Genomic DNA, 17080 nt, shown 5'->3' on the forward strand with positions numbered 1-17080 from the left:
CTCCTATGGGGAAGCTCAAATGGTTCTCCAGTATCTCCATTTCTTCCACTAGTTCTACATTCTTCAGTGTTGTTCCTATCAGGATTAGTGCTTCCTGAAGGTATATTATCGAAATCTGAACTGTTTACCTCAGGAATCGAAGATGGGGTTGACGGCTGGACAATGTCACCTTGCTCTTCGTTCTGTATTACAGGGCTTGACGGCCCGGCGGTGCCGCTAACTTTCTCGGGTGGACCAACGTCTGTGACAGGGCTTGGCTGTGGCTCTCCCCCTGTCTGGTGTTCTCTTGGACCAATATCTGGTAACCAATCTAAGAGGTCACTATTTGGACTATTGTCTAAAGGTTGTGTCTCCCCCTGACCACTAGATTGGTTGTAGAAGTATTCACCCTCAACAAAATCACAATTCATGGTGGTGTGTATTCTACGGGTGGAAGGGTCATAGCACCTGTAACCTTTCTGATTTTTTCCGTAACCAAGGAAGACACATTTTAGGGCACAGGGATCGAACTTGGATCTTTCGTGTTTGGGAACGTGAACAAAGACAGAACAGCCGAACACTCTGGGTTCTAGTGATAAGAATGAAGGGATTTCGAAATGGTGTGAGAAAACATCTAAGGGTGTTTTGAAGCCAAGGATTTTTGTGGGTAGGCGGTTTATAAGGTATACTGCGGTGGCTATAGCCTCGGGCCAAAAAGGTTTTGGTATTTTGGACTCAATTAAAAGGGCTCGTGTAATTTCAAGGATATATCGGTTTTTTCTTTCGGCTACCCCATTTTGTTCTGGAGTATATGCACATGACGTTTGATGAACTAGTCCCTTTTCCCTGAAAAAATCTTGCATTTTGTTATTGATAAACTCTCCCCCATTGTCGGATCTAAGGATTTGGATGTTTTGATTATATTGGGTTTGGATAAGGTTATAGAATTCTACGAACTTATCAACGACCTCATGCTTATTTTTCAAAAAGTAGATCCAAGTCATGCGAGAGTAATCATCAATAAAAAGTAAAAAATAACGGAAACCTTGTCCCCCAGTGATAGGGGCAGGACCCCAAACATCAGAATGTATCAAAGCAAATGGAGATTTCATTCAGGTATTGTTCAACTTGAAAGAATGTCTATGGTTTTTGGCTAACACACAAGTATCACAATGAAAAGAGTTCATAGAGGTAACTAATTCTGGAAAAAGTAGACGAAAATATCCTAGAGATGGGTGCCCTAACCGACGATGCCAAAGCCAAGCCTGTCTGTCTGTCGGTCCGGGAGTTAGCATCATCGCAGCACTCTGTTGGGCTATCTCGTCCACATAGTACAGTCCGCGTTGCTCAGTGCCACGCCCAACTATCGTCCCCGTCTTGATATCCTGCAACATGCAAAATCGAGGTTGCATTAGTAATTTACAGTTAAGCTCCTTAGTCACATGACTAATTGATAAGAGCTTGTGTGATAATGACGGAAACCCTAAATTCAGAAACCCTAGTTTTGGGGTGGTAGATGAGAGTAATATGGGGTTTGGGGGTCGGTTTGAGATTTCGGGAGTTTTCCGGGGTCAAATTTAGATTTCCGGGACTTGGAGGTTTTTAAGTTAAAAACTCCCCCAAATTCAGAAACCCTAGCCGCCCCTGTTTCTTCTTGTCTGCGAACCCTAGCAGCCGTGGGGACCTTAGCCGCCGCGATTTCGCCTTTTCCGGTGGCCTCGGTCACCAATCTCTTACCTTCAGACCATACTCTTGCCATGGAAACCGATGCTATGGCTGATTTCTCCTCTGTTCTGTTTTCTCCTCCACCTGTGGCTGATGGACCGACGCCGCCCGCCGGTTTGTCGGTGTAGGTGGCTCGGTCCACGGCGACGGCCGCCGATGCTCTACCCCCTCCACTGTTCCGATTTGTACTTCGAAGCTGCCGGTTCTTCTTCATCTCCTCCCACCACTCTGGGAACCCATGAATATGGAAGCAAGTATCCTTTGTATGTTTCTTTCCTCCACAATGGCCACACACTAGTTTGCTTTTGTCTTCATCTTTCCGAAAATTAGGGTTCCTTAGCGGCTGATGGTAGTTCGGTGTCTGTTGGTAATTCTGGGTCCGATTTCTGTCGAACGCAGCAAGTCCTACTCCGATTCCGGACTCCTTGGGTTCTGGATTTAGCAACTTCTCATTGACGGACTCCCGTCTGACCAGTCCGTACGCCTTTCTTGCAGTTGGGATTGGATCCATATTTAGGATCTCTCTTTTGATTTTATCATATCGATTGTCATCTAATGCCCATAAGAATTGGTATAATCTATGTCTCTGTGTGTGTTGGTTGTATTTCTCGATGCTGGACGGAGTATCCATTGGGTTTGGATCCCTGGTATCAATCGAGATCCACAGATCTTGAAACTTTTGCCACAAATTTTCTAGTGATAAGTTACCTTGTTTCAAACTGTATGTTTGTCTGTGCAGGTCGGAGATCTGGAACTGATCAGCGCCGCTCCCGTACGTCGTGGCTAGGCTTTCCCATAAGTCATAGGCCGTTTCGTACTGTGAGACCTCGTTGACGAGGCTCGCGTCGATGTTGTTGATGATCCAGTTGAAACAACAATCATCTCGCTGTTGCCACCGGTTGTAATCTGGGTCCGTCGGTGGGGGAGGGTCTGTAACTCCATTTATGTGAGATGCCAGACCTTTCCCCCAGATAGCTCTTCTCATCAATTTCACCCATAGGGGATAATTGTCCCCATTGAGCTTCTCTGTTAGGCGTACCTCGCCTAGTGATTCCAGAGATGGAGGCTGATGGTTTGAGTGTTTTTGAGACATACTAATTCTCATGAATTCAGCGAACTGTTCGGCTGAAAGGGTTATGGGTTGGTTGGATTTTGGAGGGTCATCAGATTCAGAATCTGACATCTTGTTGGTTGTGTTTTTGCAGGGTTCAAAAGGCCGGGGAAGGTTCTCGAGACTGTGATGATATTTTTCTGAGTCTCAAGCCCGAATAAACCTGCTCTGATACCATCTTAAAGATGGTAATCGAGAGAGGCGAGATTCATAGGGCAATGCATATTGAGAGAGTTTTTGAGAGTAGAAGATGATTTGTATTTCACTGTGTATTTTCATTGTAATTCAACACCTTATTATATAGGTGTGAATATTGGCTATCTATGGAAATACAATCAATTGTAATCAGTCTATTCTAGGATAATAATACAATCAATATTTTCCTATTATTCTTCCAATATTCTCTCCTTTTAATACGCTTTGACATTCTTCATCGATGACTACTCATAATTCGAGTTTCAAAGTCGTTGTAATTATTTGTAACACTCTCAAATAAAAAATTCTAAATCAACCCTAACAACAATTCTCATGGTCAAGTGTAATGTTCTGGCCCCCTCTGTACTAGACTGTGAGGAACATTGTGACATCCCAATTAACCAAATGGGGTGTTCCGACTCCAATTCGCACCACATACACGGGCCATGTGTATTGCTCACCAAATGCACGAGCCACGTGAGCCGTATTGTCTTCTTTTGACTCCATTCTTGTCTCTAACATCGTCCGAGCTCTGTTTTCACCTCAATTCGCGACCTGTGATGAGAATTTACAACCAATTTGAGTCTAAAAGCATGTACCATAAGTTCATGAAACCTAAGGGGTGAAACGACCATTAACTCTTCTCACAAGTCATCATTTCTTATGTTAGAAGTTTCAACAAATTTTGAATTTGAAGAACTTTTTTATATGTTGGAATTCTGTCATAATATTTTCAAAATTTCGTAGTTTTGGTAATACAAGTAAAAGCATTGGAAAAATTTTGATCTTGTTCTATGTCATGTTAGTTTTATCTTCCCCAAAAATGTACTCCCTTCGTCCCAAGGAAGGGATGACCCCTTCCTTGAGCGGCACAGGATTTATGCCGAATTATTCTCTTCTAAACCGGCTAAAAATCTGTATCAGTCTCAGTTATGATTCTCAATATTAGCAAAGTTTCATGAAAGAAAACAATGAAGAAAACGGTGCACAGCACAAGGTGAAAAATTTACAGCTAGCAGAGTTCGAAAACATTAAGATTTAGAAGATCACGGACCTCAAGTCATTAGCACCTTTGTAACGGTGACGACGACGACGACGATGCTGATGGCGACAACGACGACGATGCTGATGGCGACAACATCAGTCTATTGAAGTTCTGAGTTTCATAGAAACTGCACACGGAACAAAAATCATATATTATCAATATATGTTTACTACTCACAAAATGAAGAAACTGTTTTCAATTATCAAGGAAAATAGAGTATAGGAAATGAAGGTTATCCCTTTCTTTCATGTTTGGAGGAGAGGAAATTATAGCAATACAATTACATGATTTTTTGTCCAACAAACATAATTTGTCTCATTTATGATTCTCCATATCAATAAAGTTTCATGAAAGAAAATAATGAAGACAATAGGTGCACAGCACAATGAAAAAAACAGAGAGCATTCCATTGCTTCAATAAAATATTTTCCTAAACGGTATATGAAAAGAAAATGATTCTTACTTGCTACAACATTCAAACGGGTAGTTCAATTGACCACGATGTTGAGATGGGGATGGTGGTTGCGCCACTCCAAATCAATGCGTAGTTCTGGGCAATTGCTAATATATAACCGTTTAAATTCAGTGAGGTGCTTCATTGCATCAACAGAAGACAGACGCTTCAACTTGTTGCAACTCTTTAGATATAACTCTGTTAGAGATGAGAGGTTCCCCAACCATTGGGGAAATTCTTCTACTCCTATATTCTGCAAGCTTAATACAGAAACAGAGGTGAGATGTTGAATTGATTGGGGCAGCCACTCCCAATTTTCCACCCCCTGAAAATATAAGCTGGTAAGTGAGTTGCAGCATCCTCGCAGCATCCCTTCCACAGTCTCTGCAATGCCAACACTATCCTCTCTTGACCATTCCACACTCACATCTATGCTTAAAAAGTCCAAGCTGCTAAGATCCCAACTCTCAACACTAGCACTACCAATACTAGCCGCCATCAATTTAGGAACACCTTTGATTCTCAATTGTGTGAAACGAGTAGATGATTTAGCAAGGCAGTCAATTAGCATTGGTAGATTCATTAGGCTCCTTAATCCTTCCAATACAAGATCCTCAATTGTAGGGGCCCACCACTCTAGCATTTGACATGGCAATTCCATCAGCTCTCCACACCTTTGAATGTTCAGCCTACGAAGGATCCCTTGTGATTGCCGTGCTCCACAACTTGGATTCCCAATCGACTTCATATTTTCACAATCCCAAATATACAAATACTCCAGAGAATTGAGGGTGTCCAAGCCATCTGGTAATTCTTTCAGCACACGGCATTTTGATATGTTCAAATATGAGAGATTTTGATTGTTAAGGAATAACCATTCTGGCAGACATTCCAATGCCTCTAATTCTTCTATTTTGAGTGACGTTAAACGATAGAATGAAGCATTTATGAGCCTCACCTTCTTCAATCCATACAAAGAAAGAGACTTAAGATTATGCAAGTGCTCCAGCGTTGGGATTTCCTCAATTTCTGAGAAATTGGAGAGTGTTATTTCAATCAAATTGGTAAGCGGTACCCAAGAGTCTTGAGGCTCATCACGTACTGCCATCTTCTTAGTCCATGTTGGAAATCTTCTTCCTTTGAATCCTGAAATCTTCAACCCTTTCAGATTTGAATGAGGTTGGAGGCCTTCCCATATACTCTCATCGTTTCTTTCATCTTCTCTACCATCATCCCATTCAAACACCAAATCAAATAAGTTTGGCTTCTGAAACATATTTGCTTTTAGAGCCTCTTCCTTATCACGCACATTCTCCAGATTATGAATCACTAGTGATCCTTTGAGATTCTTCAAACTTCCGAGCTCTTCAATTTGGTAGCCTTTCTCTTTGCCCACTCTGAACTGAGGTAGTGTTTGGAGATTAGTCAATCTCCCAATCTCCGCTGGCAACATTGTATTAGAATCAATATAAAGATGCCTTAAGTTAAACATGTACTTCAACGTACTTGGTAGTTTCTTCGTAGTCCATATTTCTACTCTTAATGTTTGCAGTTGATGGAGTTCACCAATCCACTTGGGCAACTTTTCAATCCATGTATTTGAAATATTCAGATTTCTCAAATGTATCATTTTTCTAACTGAATTCGGCAACTCATCACAATGAGAATCGAAAAGTGTAAGATTATGCAAACATTCAAAGTCTGACAACTTCGTACCAGAAGTTTCACATTCCAAGAATAATGTACGCAAATGCTTAGCCACTTTTTCCGGAATAGGACTTGATTCTTCGTTGAGAAACATGTAGCGAAATGGAGTGCCGCCATCTTCATTATTGGCTAAGGTAGAAGATGCAAGATCATGCACAAGATCATGCATCACACACTCTGAAACATTTCCATAATCATCTTTATATGCCACTTGCAATAAAGAGTTTTGTAGAAGCACATTAAAAAACATGTTGCCTACATACTCCATGTCATCTCTTTGGCTTGGTTGAAGAAACCCTTCTGCCATCCATAGTTCAATCAACTCATCCTTCTCAATTTCCCAACCTTTGGGGAAAACTGAACAAAACGCGAAGCACTTCTTGAGCGACGGTGATGATAGGTGATCAAAGCTCATTTTCAATATTTTTGAGATATTATCACCTCCTTCACCATCTGAAAGCCAATTTTCATTGATGAAGCGCCACTCTTCTTCTGACTTACCACAAAGCACTCCCCCAACTACATTGCTAGCTAATGGCAAACCCTGACATCTTTTAGCAATCTTTCTTCCAATCATCTCGAATCCCGATGGAACTTCACCATTTTCATCAAAAGTTTTGGCTTTGATTATGGACCAACAATCTTCATTTGATAAGCCATTCAAAAGATGAATATGAAATGAGTTAACAACTGAAGCAACCTTTTGACTCCTAGTAGTGATGATAATGCCATTACCCTTTGTAGAAGTAACTCCCATTATGGAGTTTATAAAGTCTTCCCATTTCATAACATCATCATTCCATATATCATCAAGAACAAGAAGATATGTTTTGCCCTTGAGAGCTTCTTGAAGCTTTTCTAAGATATTATCTCTGCTCTCAACTCCATCACTAGTCTTTTTAGTCAACTTACAAAGTATTTTGTTGAAAAGGCTAACTAGATCAAAAGTTTGAGAAACATGAATCCAAATATGTGATCCGAATCGAGCCTTTACTCTTTCATGATTAAATACTTTCCAAGCCAATGTAGTCTTCCCCAAACCCCCCATTCCCACAAGATCAAGGATGGAGAAGATCCTTTCCTTTGGGCGGGTTTGGGTGAGCATGTCAACTAGTTTAGGCACATCGTCATCTCTCCCAACAAAGATTGGATCAAGACTGAACGAATCCGTCTCGATGGAAGTATGAGCAACAGCAGCAGGTGCATTCACAACCATGCTTTGAAGGCCAAGATTTAATACTCTTTTGTTCATACACTCGAAATCCGAATTGATTTGTTTAATTGTGTGAGCCATATCACGCCGACGCAAAATGCCATTAAAGGATGAGAAGCATGATAGTACCTTATCCTTGGCTTTGGGAGTCTTCATTTTCTTCACTTTTTTGTGGAGAAGATGATAGCTGAGTTCATCCAAGACGTTGTCAGCATCGAAAGCCACGGCTTCAAGGTCCCTCAACCAAATCTTGGCAGAAGCTTGGGTGATGGATTTCTTCTCAGCATCATTCAAGTAGGCTTGAATCGTCTCCAAAGTCCTCTGCAGATGTTGAGCATCTTTGTCGAGACCTCGAAGCAGAGAGTACTCATCCTTGAAAAGGTTGATGAGGTTTTGAACAAGAACTTCAATGGCTGCTGAAGACGCTCCTTCCATGGTTTTGCAGAGAGAGATCTAGAGAGAGGAAATGGTTTATCTTCTGCCCTGCGGTCTTATGATCCTTACCCACCACACTGTCATTAATTGTGTTTGAGCTACTTTTGTCCTTGGAAATTTTGTTTGAATTCGAAATTGTTTAATGGAAAGATTAGGCTTTTTTTTTTTTTTAACTTTGGGCCTGTTTATTTTGGCTGGATCTCAATTAAACTTCCTCATTTTATATTTAGCGAAGGAAATAGGATTAAACCTTTTAAGAATTAAAGTTAGACATGCCCAAAAGCTTCATGAAATATAAAATTTGTGTTTGTGAGTTTGGTTTTTCTTTCACTTAATTAGATTTGATTCTTCACACATGGGCCTTAAATGGATTGGGCCTTGTAGGGAGTGTCTTATATACTCCCTCCGTCGCAAGTAAGTGACTCGTATTCCTTTTTGGGATGTTTCAAGATAAGTGACTCATTTCCTTTTTTTGATACCCTCTCTTACTTTTTCTCTCTACTTTATTATCTCTCTTACTTTATTCATTTTCCACTTTACTAACAAAATCTCATTTCCTTAAATCTCGTGTCGAAAAGTTTGTGGTCACTTATCTTAGGACGGATGGAGTATTTTCTAGTAACGTACATACCAATCAGGCAATCAACAGGATTTATCTCTTTGTATAGATATTATCATTAAAAGATACTCCCTCCGTCCCACAAAAGATGTCACACTTGTGGGGCGGCACGGGATTTTAGAAGGTTTTGTTTTGTGTGTTAAATGAAGAGAGAAAATATCATTTTTATATTAATGTGAGAGAGAACTTTTTCCAAAAAAGGGAAATGTGACATCTTTTGTGGGTCGGAGGGAGTAGTATTTAAAAATTCATTGTTATTGCCTACATTAAATTGTAGTAATATTTTCGTTCACGGTGCATTTTTCTACTCGGCATGAATTTTTTAAAGTGTACAGAAAAATTGGTGGAAAAAGTTCATAGAACATTGATATTATTTCGTCTCATAAAAATAGACACTGTCTCCTTTTTAGTGCGTCACATAAAAATAATTCATATCCATTCATGAAAACCTTTCAGTACTCTCTTATTGTTACCATTTATGGACCATATCATCCACTAATGTTATTTCAACTATATTTTCTCATTTTTCTCTTATTTTCTCAATTACGCATTAAAACGTATGTCGTCCTCAAAGTGTCTATTTCTATAGACAAGGAGAATATATTAGTTTTATAATAATTTTATCTAGGATGAGTTAGTTGAATAAGAGAATAATTACAGTGAAATGTGATTTCATTAATAGATATTCATTTTTTGATTTAATAAGAAATTTTATTATGTATGGAAGGAATATTGTTCAACGTGAAAAATCATTCATCCCATCCATTCATTTAATCTCTCAAATCCAAAATTCGGATTAATGAACCACTGATTTCAATCCAATTAAACTATTCTAGCTAGGTATCTCTATTCCTAATGGTGGTTGAAATTTTGAAATAGTATCTAACGACTTAAGAAAGCAACTTCCTTTGGTAAGAATAAAATAGACCATATATCTTTGTCGGTCAAGAGCTTTACGAAACATTACATCTCAAAGTGGTGATTGGTAACTAGTTGAATAATCAATCAATTAATTTCTACAATTGCATTAATTATTATTGATTGTATTTAGTTGTTATTATGTCAATTTTAAATTTTCTTCTTCCCACTTTACCTTAACGACTTGATTTCGATGCATTAATTTTATTGTGTGTTTGAAGCTTCATGCAAAGTCAGCAACAAACTTACCAACTTTGTTCATATTCTCCTTTTCTTGTTCAACCATCTAAATCTTCAAAGTACTTTATTTGCTTTCGTTCAATGTGACTTAATGGGGGTTTTCTAATTAATTAATTACATAAATATGTATATCCACCACTCAATTCTTTATAATAATTGTTTATAGTATTTCTACATAAATTAACAACGGTGGATACAAATGGGGTACTAAATGTTATGTCATTAATTTTGTTAAAATTGTTCGAAGAAAATTGGCCGCCAAAATAGTTTTGAGAAAAAAGGAGATGAATAAAATTAAATGTCATAAATGAACATTGTTTTATAGTACTAATTAATACGTAGATAGATCCAAATAAATACCACGTGGACTGATGATTGGTTACACTATTATCTTAATACAGAAAATAGACACCTTAATTTAACATGACAAAGATAGGAGTGACATATGAATCGCCAATAGTTATGATAAACAATTAAATTAGTTAAATACGTGTCCTCCCTAATGCATATTGTTCTTGAATAAAACTTCTATTTTTATAAAGTACATAAAATTACAAAAGTCTCTTTGGGACATCCGACAAGGTATATAACTAATCTAACTTTAAAATAGTATATTTGTTGGATGATGCATAACCTAATTCGAATAACATTACGAGCAAAAATTTTATTTTTATGTGTTTGTTAATTTAAGTGTGTTGTTTTATTTGTTAGTCTTTCTCATTTCTCATTGAATTCCTACCTGCGTACCCTCTCTAGTCTCGGTGTGGATTCTCTGTTGTGCTGAAATGTACAGTTGCCCTTGCTGCCTCTCACAATCCACTAAAACTTTTGCTATTGTAAAAACTATTTTCAGCCATTTGATGATGAAGTTCCTTTAGAATTTTGAGAATTTTCGACCCGATACAGATACACACGAAAATAATGAACTGATGCAAGCTTTATGTTTTTGTCCTTATTGGGTTGATCCGATAATCACAAGATACTTCCATGTTACGATAACCCATTAATATTGAATATTATTAATAATATAATTAATTTGTATTCTTTATTTTATTACGACTAGTACTTTATTACGATTATGTTTTTATTTTCTAATTTTTCATGTGGCTCCTCCATTCCACATCTTCACCGCCACTGCCACCGCCACCATCACCACGTTGTAAGCACATATCTCCACCGCAACACTTTTTAATCGTTTCATATCGTTATCATATGGTTGTTGTGCATTGTCGAGTTTGTATCGTGCCAACATGAATGTGATCATATAGCTAACGAATTCGTGTCGTGTTCAAATACGATTGCAAAAGATTGGTTCAAATACGTGTTCGGGTTAAGAACTGTCGTGTTCGACTTTGATCTTAACAAATTGGATCCTTATTTAAATCAGTCGGTAACAACCTAACCCTCATACTTTACCGAGCCCTAATATCTACTATGGCCCCATCTCTCTTCCTTGCGCCATTTTATGTACATGTGCGCGCGCATAGCATTGTCAATGTGTGTAATAATTTGTTATGAGAGGTAGTAAGAAAACGAAACATAAAAGTCAGACATATTTTCACATAGGACAGGCTACCTACCTTCACTATTTAACTTGTCGTTATGGGATTCTCTTAACTAAATTGTGATGGAGACTAAATTAAACAAACATCTAGTTATTTTGTCACCCAATATTATTTTAAGCTCACCTAATCAACAAAAAAACAGACTTTGTCCAATACCATTCTCTATCATACTTCAACGTACGTAATCTATCTAGAATTTGCTCACTTTTCAATAACAGAATATATGAAAAATACTTGTACCCCACCACCACATATTTAGCATGAGGGTTGGATTTTATATATAGGAAAAAATTCAATAAAATCGACACAATTATAAACACACACACACACACACACACACACACACACAAGCTAAATCCCCTGATTTATCATTTTATTGCATTTGAGATGACATATGGAGAGAAATACCAATAGTTCTTGAATTTTAATTGCTATTAAAAAAGAACTCCAAGATTCTTTGAAAAACGAGTCTCTATTGGTTGAACAAATTAGTTAAAATTAGTTTATTATGAATACCATCTTACCATTGAAAATTTTGCCACATTTTCACACTTTTGAGCATCCTAATTTTATCCAAACTTGCCAAGGTAAGTTTATATCAATCGCGTATTCACAAATTTAGTAAGAATGAAAAATATTTCAACCATTAGATCCTTGCGGAAAATGATATCTAAAAGCGAAATACATACAACTATTTACAAAGCTGTTTTTAGCTAGTCTCTAAATTTATTCCGAGATATATATCCAATCTTGATTTTTTAGCATTTTATAAAAATGCTATTGGAATTTGTTGGATGTAAAATGGCAATCCACAATTAATTATTTATTCCGAGATATATATCCAATCTTGATTTTTTTAGCATTTTATAAAGGGATATTGGCATCTAATATCACGTAACTTTCAAAAAGTTGGGTTTTTCCCACGAACTTTAAAATTGGCAAATAATATCACGAACTTTATCCCGTGTTTGTTTTTTCCCACGAATGAAAAAATTCATGTTATTTTAATAGATTGAAGAACAATTTTGGAGGGTGTGCTTTAAAAAAAATATCTTCAAAAATTGAAAAACTTGAAACTTCCAAAATTGTTGTCGAGAAATTACGAAAAAAAATCGGTATCATAATATTATTTGTGGGAATTTTTTCATTCGTGGGAAAAAACAAACACGGGGTAAAGTTCGTGATATTATTTGCCAATTTTAAAGTTCGTGGGAAAAATCCAATTTTTTGAAAGTTTCGTGATATTAGATGCAAATATCCCTTTTATAAAAATGCTATTGGAATTTTTTGAATGTAAAATGGCACTCCACAATTAATTATCTTTCATTTATTTGTTTACTTTTATTAATTCTGTGTGTTGTTGTTGTTGCTTTATTTTGTCAAAGAACTAATCATTTTTGGACCATGTTAAATGCTACGGTTCATTGCATTCATCAGTCACTCTTCAAATAGACAACTAATTATTAGATTTGAGATTTCCCTTTGTTTATCATCAATTTGATATATATATTTCAAAAAAATAAAACCAGACCAATAAATCAAATTAACTAAATCCATACTTTTTAGTAATTTCCAAGTATGTTCACATTGTTTTAATATCACTATTCCACCTTTATTTTTCTTGTAGTGTAACATGTGTAAATAACTTGAACAAGATCCAACTTGAGGAAAGAAAGTTCATTCAAAAGTAATCAATTGTGGTTTCTACTCCAATTCTTTAACCACACACAAATATTTGCATTCAACTTGTCATTTTGTTTTGGTTTACTAATTCAATAATTCCATCACTAAATCATAGCCTCATCAAACTCTTTTTTTTCTACATGTAGATAAGCTAACATACCCTAGTTGACTTGGTATCTCTCACAAAGAGTGTTGCATCAATACACACACTCAAAATATATATCTTGAACTTTTTATGTGTGTGTGTGTGTGAGCATGTTGGGTTGACTACTTCCAATAGTTGGGTGGGAAAGATGGACATGAGCAAAGTATCAAATATCACCACAAACACAAAGGAAGATTCCAATGAGAATGTTTTTCCAAAGAAAATGGGAAAAAATAGTCATAAATAAAATTAATTAACCTCCCACCTCAAGAACAAGTCTTGTAAATTAAGCATAAGTGAAGATTTCTTGATTCTTGATCAACCAGTGGTTGCAACAACTAAACAAAGTTGAACTACGTATAGCCCCTAATCTTACTATCTTAACCTAATCTGCCTACCTCAGAACCACCCTCTCTCTTCCATTCCTCTGTATATATAAGCAATTCCCACTCTCCCACTCTCTCACAAACAACCCGAATACTCATTCTTACCGCCTCTTCAACCATCCATCGACAGTACTACACGAAGATGGAAGGAGTTAAAAACAGCAGCTTCTGTTTCGTCTTACTCGCTTTCCTTTTCCTCTCTACCGGAAATGTGCTGGAAACGAATGCGAAAGTCCACTACCATGATTTTGTCGTATGTTTCTGGCCGTCCTAACTCTTGCGTTGTTATCCTCTACATTTGTTCGTGAAGTTTATTTTTTTGTGAAACAGGTGCAAGCAACTCCAGTGAAGAGGCTGTGCAAGACTCAGAACTCAATCACTGTTAACGGGATGTTCCCGGGGCCTACGCTGGAAGTGAACAATGGCGATACGCTAGTGGTTAACGTTGTCAACAGAGCTAAGTACAACGTTACCATCCACTGGTAAATGCCTAAAATTTGCATGCACGAAGTAAGAAATAATCTAAAACGTGTAGTGAAAATGATCCGGCTCGGTTTATATTGCAGGCACGGTGTCAGGCAGATTAGGACTGGATGGGCTGATGGGCCGGAATTTGTGACTCAATGCCCGATTAGACCAGGAGGGAGCTACACGTATCGATTCACCATCCAAGGACAAGAAGGTACTCTGTGGTGGCATGCTCACAGTTCGTGGCTCAGAGCTACGGTCTATGGAGCTTTGATCATTCACCCGAGAGCAGGGGACTCGTATCCCTTCCAGAAGCCAACGCGCGAAACTGCCCTTCTGCTCGGTAATGTGCATTTCAGTTAGCAAACAACAAAAGCAGAGTCTTTTAAAATACCTCAGTTTGTGGCTGATGTCAATGTTGGTCAGGTGAATGGTGGAACGCTGATCCGATCGCTGTCGTGAGACAAGCCACGAGGACAGGAGCTGCTCCCAACGTCTCCGATGCTTACACAATCAACGGCCAGCCTGGAGACCTGTACAACTGCTCTAGCAAAGGTTGGTTTACAAATCTTTGCTTCTGTTTCCGATGCCTCACAAATGACACATTCGTTCCATCGGATGCAGATACACTAGTCGTTCCAGTGGACTCCGGTGAGACAAATCTTCTCAGAGTAGTCAATTCAGCTCTCAATCAGCAGCTCTTCTTCAAAGTCGCCAATCACAAGCTCACGGTGGTTGGAGCCGATGCCTCCTACGTTAAGCCCTTCACCACCGATGTCCTCATGCTAGGGCCAGGCCAGACCACCGACGTCCTAATCACCGCCAACCAGGCACCCGCACGATACTACATTGCAGCACGAGCCTACGCAAGTGCTCAGGGCGCACCATTCGACAACACTACAACAACAGCCATCCTAGAATACAAATCCGCCCCCTGCCCCGCGAAAGGCTCCACCATCAAGCCGGTCATGCCGACAATGCCGGCTTTCAACGACACTGCCACCGCCACCGCCTTCACAACCAGCTTCCGAAGCCCGAGAAAAGTCCAAGTGCCAACTAAGATCGATCACAACCTCTTCTTCACCGCTGGACTAGGCCTCAAAAACTGCCCCCCCGGCGCCAGCAACAGCACCTGCCAGGGCCCGAACGGGACTCGATTCACTGCCAGCATGAACAACGTGTCGTTCGTGCTGCCATCCTCCTACTCCCTGCTTCAAGCACACCAGCAACGGATACAAGGCGTCTTCACTACCGACTTCCCTGCAAACCCTCCCGTCTCATTCGATTACACCGGGAACGTCAGCCGCTCCCTCTGGCAACCCGTCCCCGGGACCAAACTCTACAAGCTGCGATACGGGGAAACAGTACAGGTAGTTCTACAAGGAACAAACATCTTCACTTCCGAAAACCACCCCATCCATCTCCACGGCTACGACTTCTACATAGTCGCTGAAGGCTTCGGAAACTTCAACCCGAGCAGAGACACAAGCAAGTTCAATCTCGTAGACCCTCCCCTACGAAACACAGCTAGTCTCCCCGTTGGTGGATGGACCGTGATCAGATTCGTTGCAGATAATCCAGGTTCGATTCGACTAAACCTCTAACTAACTAAATAACTAACACGAATTAGTCACAATGAGATACTAATTGACCTGAAAACAGGGGTGTGGCTGCTGCACTGTCACTTGGACGTCCACATCGGCTGGGGCCTAGCAACGGCGTTCCTAGTCGAGAACGGGATTGGCGAACTGGAAACGCTCGAGGCGGCTCCGGCAGATCTTCCGGCTTGCTAGTTAACCTGCAATGATTTCTACAGCAGATTATTGAGCCCTGCAAGAAGGGAAAACCAGTATTTTTCAAGATGCAGCATATTGAGTTCCATTGTTGTTTATTTCCCCCCACATTTGGGGGCAAAATCTTCTACTATTTTTGTTCCTTTCAGCTTAATCAGCTCATGTTCTTAGGCATATAGATGCACCGTTTTTCATTATTCAAAAGTATGTTCTTTTTTCCCCAAATATTCAATAATTATATTGCATTGCAAGCTAGCCTCCTCTCTAAGGTCATCTGCATCATGTCTCTTATCCGTCTCTTAACCGTCTCATCTCTTCACTATTCATGGTCCTCACTGTACTTTTAACTAAAAGACAACACCTACATCCCTCCATCTCTTAATCATCTCATCCCTTAACTATTCATTCAATTTCATTTTTTATTTTTATTTCCAACAAATTCAATTAATATTTCATTGAAATATTAAGTTAATACTAATAATTCATTAAATCATTAAAAACCACAAAAATTACAACATCCGAAAATACGAAAAATACATAATTGAAATCCTATGGAGTATTTTTAATTTTAATTTTCGATTTTTATTACAATATTGAAAATTACAAAAATTAAAAATTACAATATTTTAATTTATTTTATTTTCGAATTTTCCTGATTTAAAAAAAAACAAAAAAACAAACATTTTAAACGGATATAAACGACGCCCACTCGCGGGCCCGCTAGTGGGAGTCACGCACGAACCGAAGCACGCCACGTCGCCAAGGCGCGTGGCGAGCTGTCTCGAGGCCGGCCTCTTCCGCGCGCGACACGCGACGAGATGTCCCGTCTCGTCGAGACGAGATGGAGGCCGCATCGCCGTCTCGATGCGGTCTCGTCTCGAGATAGAGCCCGCATCGTGACGCGATGCGGATGCTCTAAACATGATCAAGCAAATGCAGCAACAGTTACAAATTCTGGAAAAAATGGTGATTAGCTCAGAATCAATTCACATATTTCAGAAAACGCATAGCAATAAGATGAGGAAATAAAATTGCATTCAATTTTGTTTGACTAAGCTACGCAAGCACGAAATTAGGTCATAAATTGGGGGAAAATAATGAAACCAATAAACATCAGCTGAATTGAATCAATTACTCTACTGATTCAACAGCGGGCGGCACACCAGTTTTGGCTTGAACAAGTCCAACACTTCAAGAAACTTCGAGAATCATCGATCGCTTTCGTTGAAACATGAAAAAATCTTCTTCCCGAATTAAATACTCCTACATCAAATTGCCAGTTGAGGAACCAATTTGATTATTGGAAAGCAAAATTCAACTGTTTCATTACTGTAAAAGGATGAATTTAGCTAAGCTTGGAATCATACAGTAATTACTAATTAAACATGGGCTTGGACTC

The 17080-nt window shown here is 38.9% G+C and overlaps 2 protein-coding genes and 1 long non-coding RNA gene across 3 annotated transcripts; 2 read left to right on the forward strand and 1 right to left on the reverse strand.

The window, feature by feature from the left end:
* The first annotated feature begins 1576 nt into the window (after nucleotides 1-1576).
* On the forward strand, nucleotides 1577-3204 carry LOC148931374 (uncharacterized). The gene is made up of 2 exons (XR_016135837.1): nucleotides 1577-1958; nucleotides 2058-3204. It is a non-coding gene; the product is annotated as an uncharacterized LOC148931374 (long non-coding RNA).
* Nucleotides 3205-3308: 104 nt separating this feature from the next.
* On the reverse strand, nucleotides 3309-7911 carry LOC148931375 (disease resistance protein RGA2-like). Its single transcript, XM_089065766.1, has 3 exons — nucleotides 4519-7911; nucleotides 4065-4182; nucleotides 3309-3565 (listed from the first exon to the last, which is right to left on the reverse strand). Exon 1 carries the CDS (start codon nucleotides 7862-7864, stop codon nucleotides 4544-4546), a length of 3321 nt encoding a protein of 1106 aa, XP_088921892.1. The 5' UTR covers nucleotides 7865-7911; the 3' UTR covers nucleotides 3309-3565; nucleotides 4065-4182; nucleotides 4519-4543.
* Nucleotides 7912-13485: 5574 nt separating this feature from the next.
* LOC125220712 (laccase-12-like) lies at nucleotides 13486-15936 on the forward strand. The gene is made up of 6 exons (XM_048122864.2): nucleotides 13486-13673; nucleotides 13751-13902; nucleotides 13987-14231; nucleotides 14315-14443; nucleotides 14513-15469; nucleotides 15551-15936. Exons 1-6 carry the CDS (start codon nucleotides 13563-13565, stop codon nucleotides 15679-15681), a joined length of 1725 nt encoding a protein of 574 aa, XP_047978821.1. The 5' UTR covers nucleotides 13486-13562; the 3' UTR covers nucleotides 15682-15936.
* Nucleotides 15937-17080: the final 1144 nt, after the last annotated feature.

This window comes from Salvia hispanica, chromosome 2, assembly GCF_029641045.1.
Source record: "Salvia hispanica isolate PSC_SH4W2 chromosome 2, Shi_PSC_v1, whole genome shotgun sequence".
NCBI classification, from domain to species: domain Eukaryota; kingdom Viridiplantae; phylum Streptophyta; class Magnoliopsida; order Lamiales; family Lamiaceae; genus Salvia; species Salvia hispanica.

What these genes read in the sequence shown, in the direction of transcription:
- LOC148931375 (XM_089065766.1), bottom strand. Translation starts at nt 7,864, where the DNA reads ATGGAAGGAGCGTCTTCAGCAGCCATTGAAGTTCTTGTTCAAAACCTC.
- LOC125220712 (XM_048122864.2), top strand. Translation starts at nt 13,563, where the DNA reads ATGGAAGGAGTTAAAAACAGCAGCTTCTGTTTCGTCTTACTCGCTTTC. An exon ending in TACAACGTTACCATCCACTG is followed by an intron (nt 13,903 to 13,986) that starts GTAAATGCCTAA and finishes TTTATATTGCAG; the next exon opens with GCACGGTGTCAGGCAGATTA. An exon ending in ATTCGTTGCAGATAATCCAG is followed by an intron (nt 15,470 to 15,550) that starts GTTCGATTCGAC and finishes ACCTGAAAACAG; the next exon opens with GGGTGTGGCTGCTGCACTGT.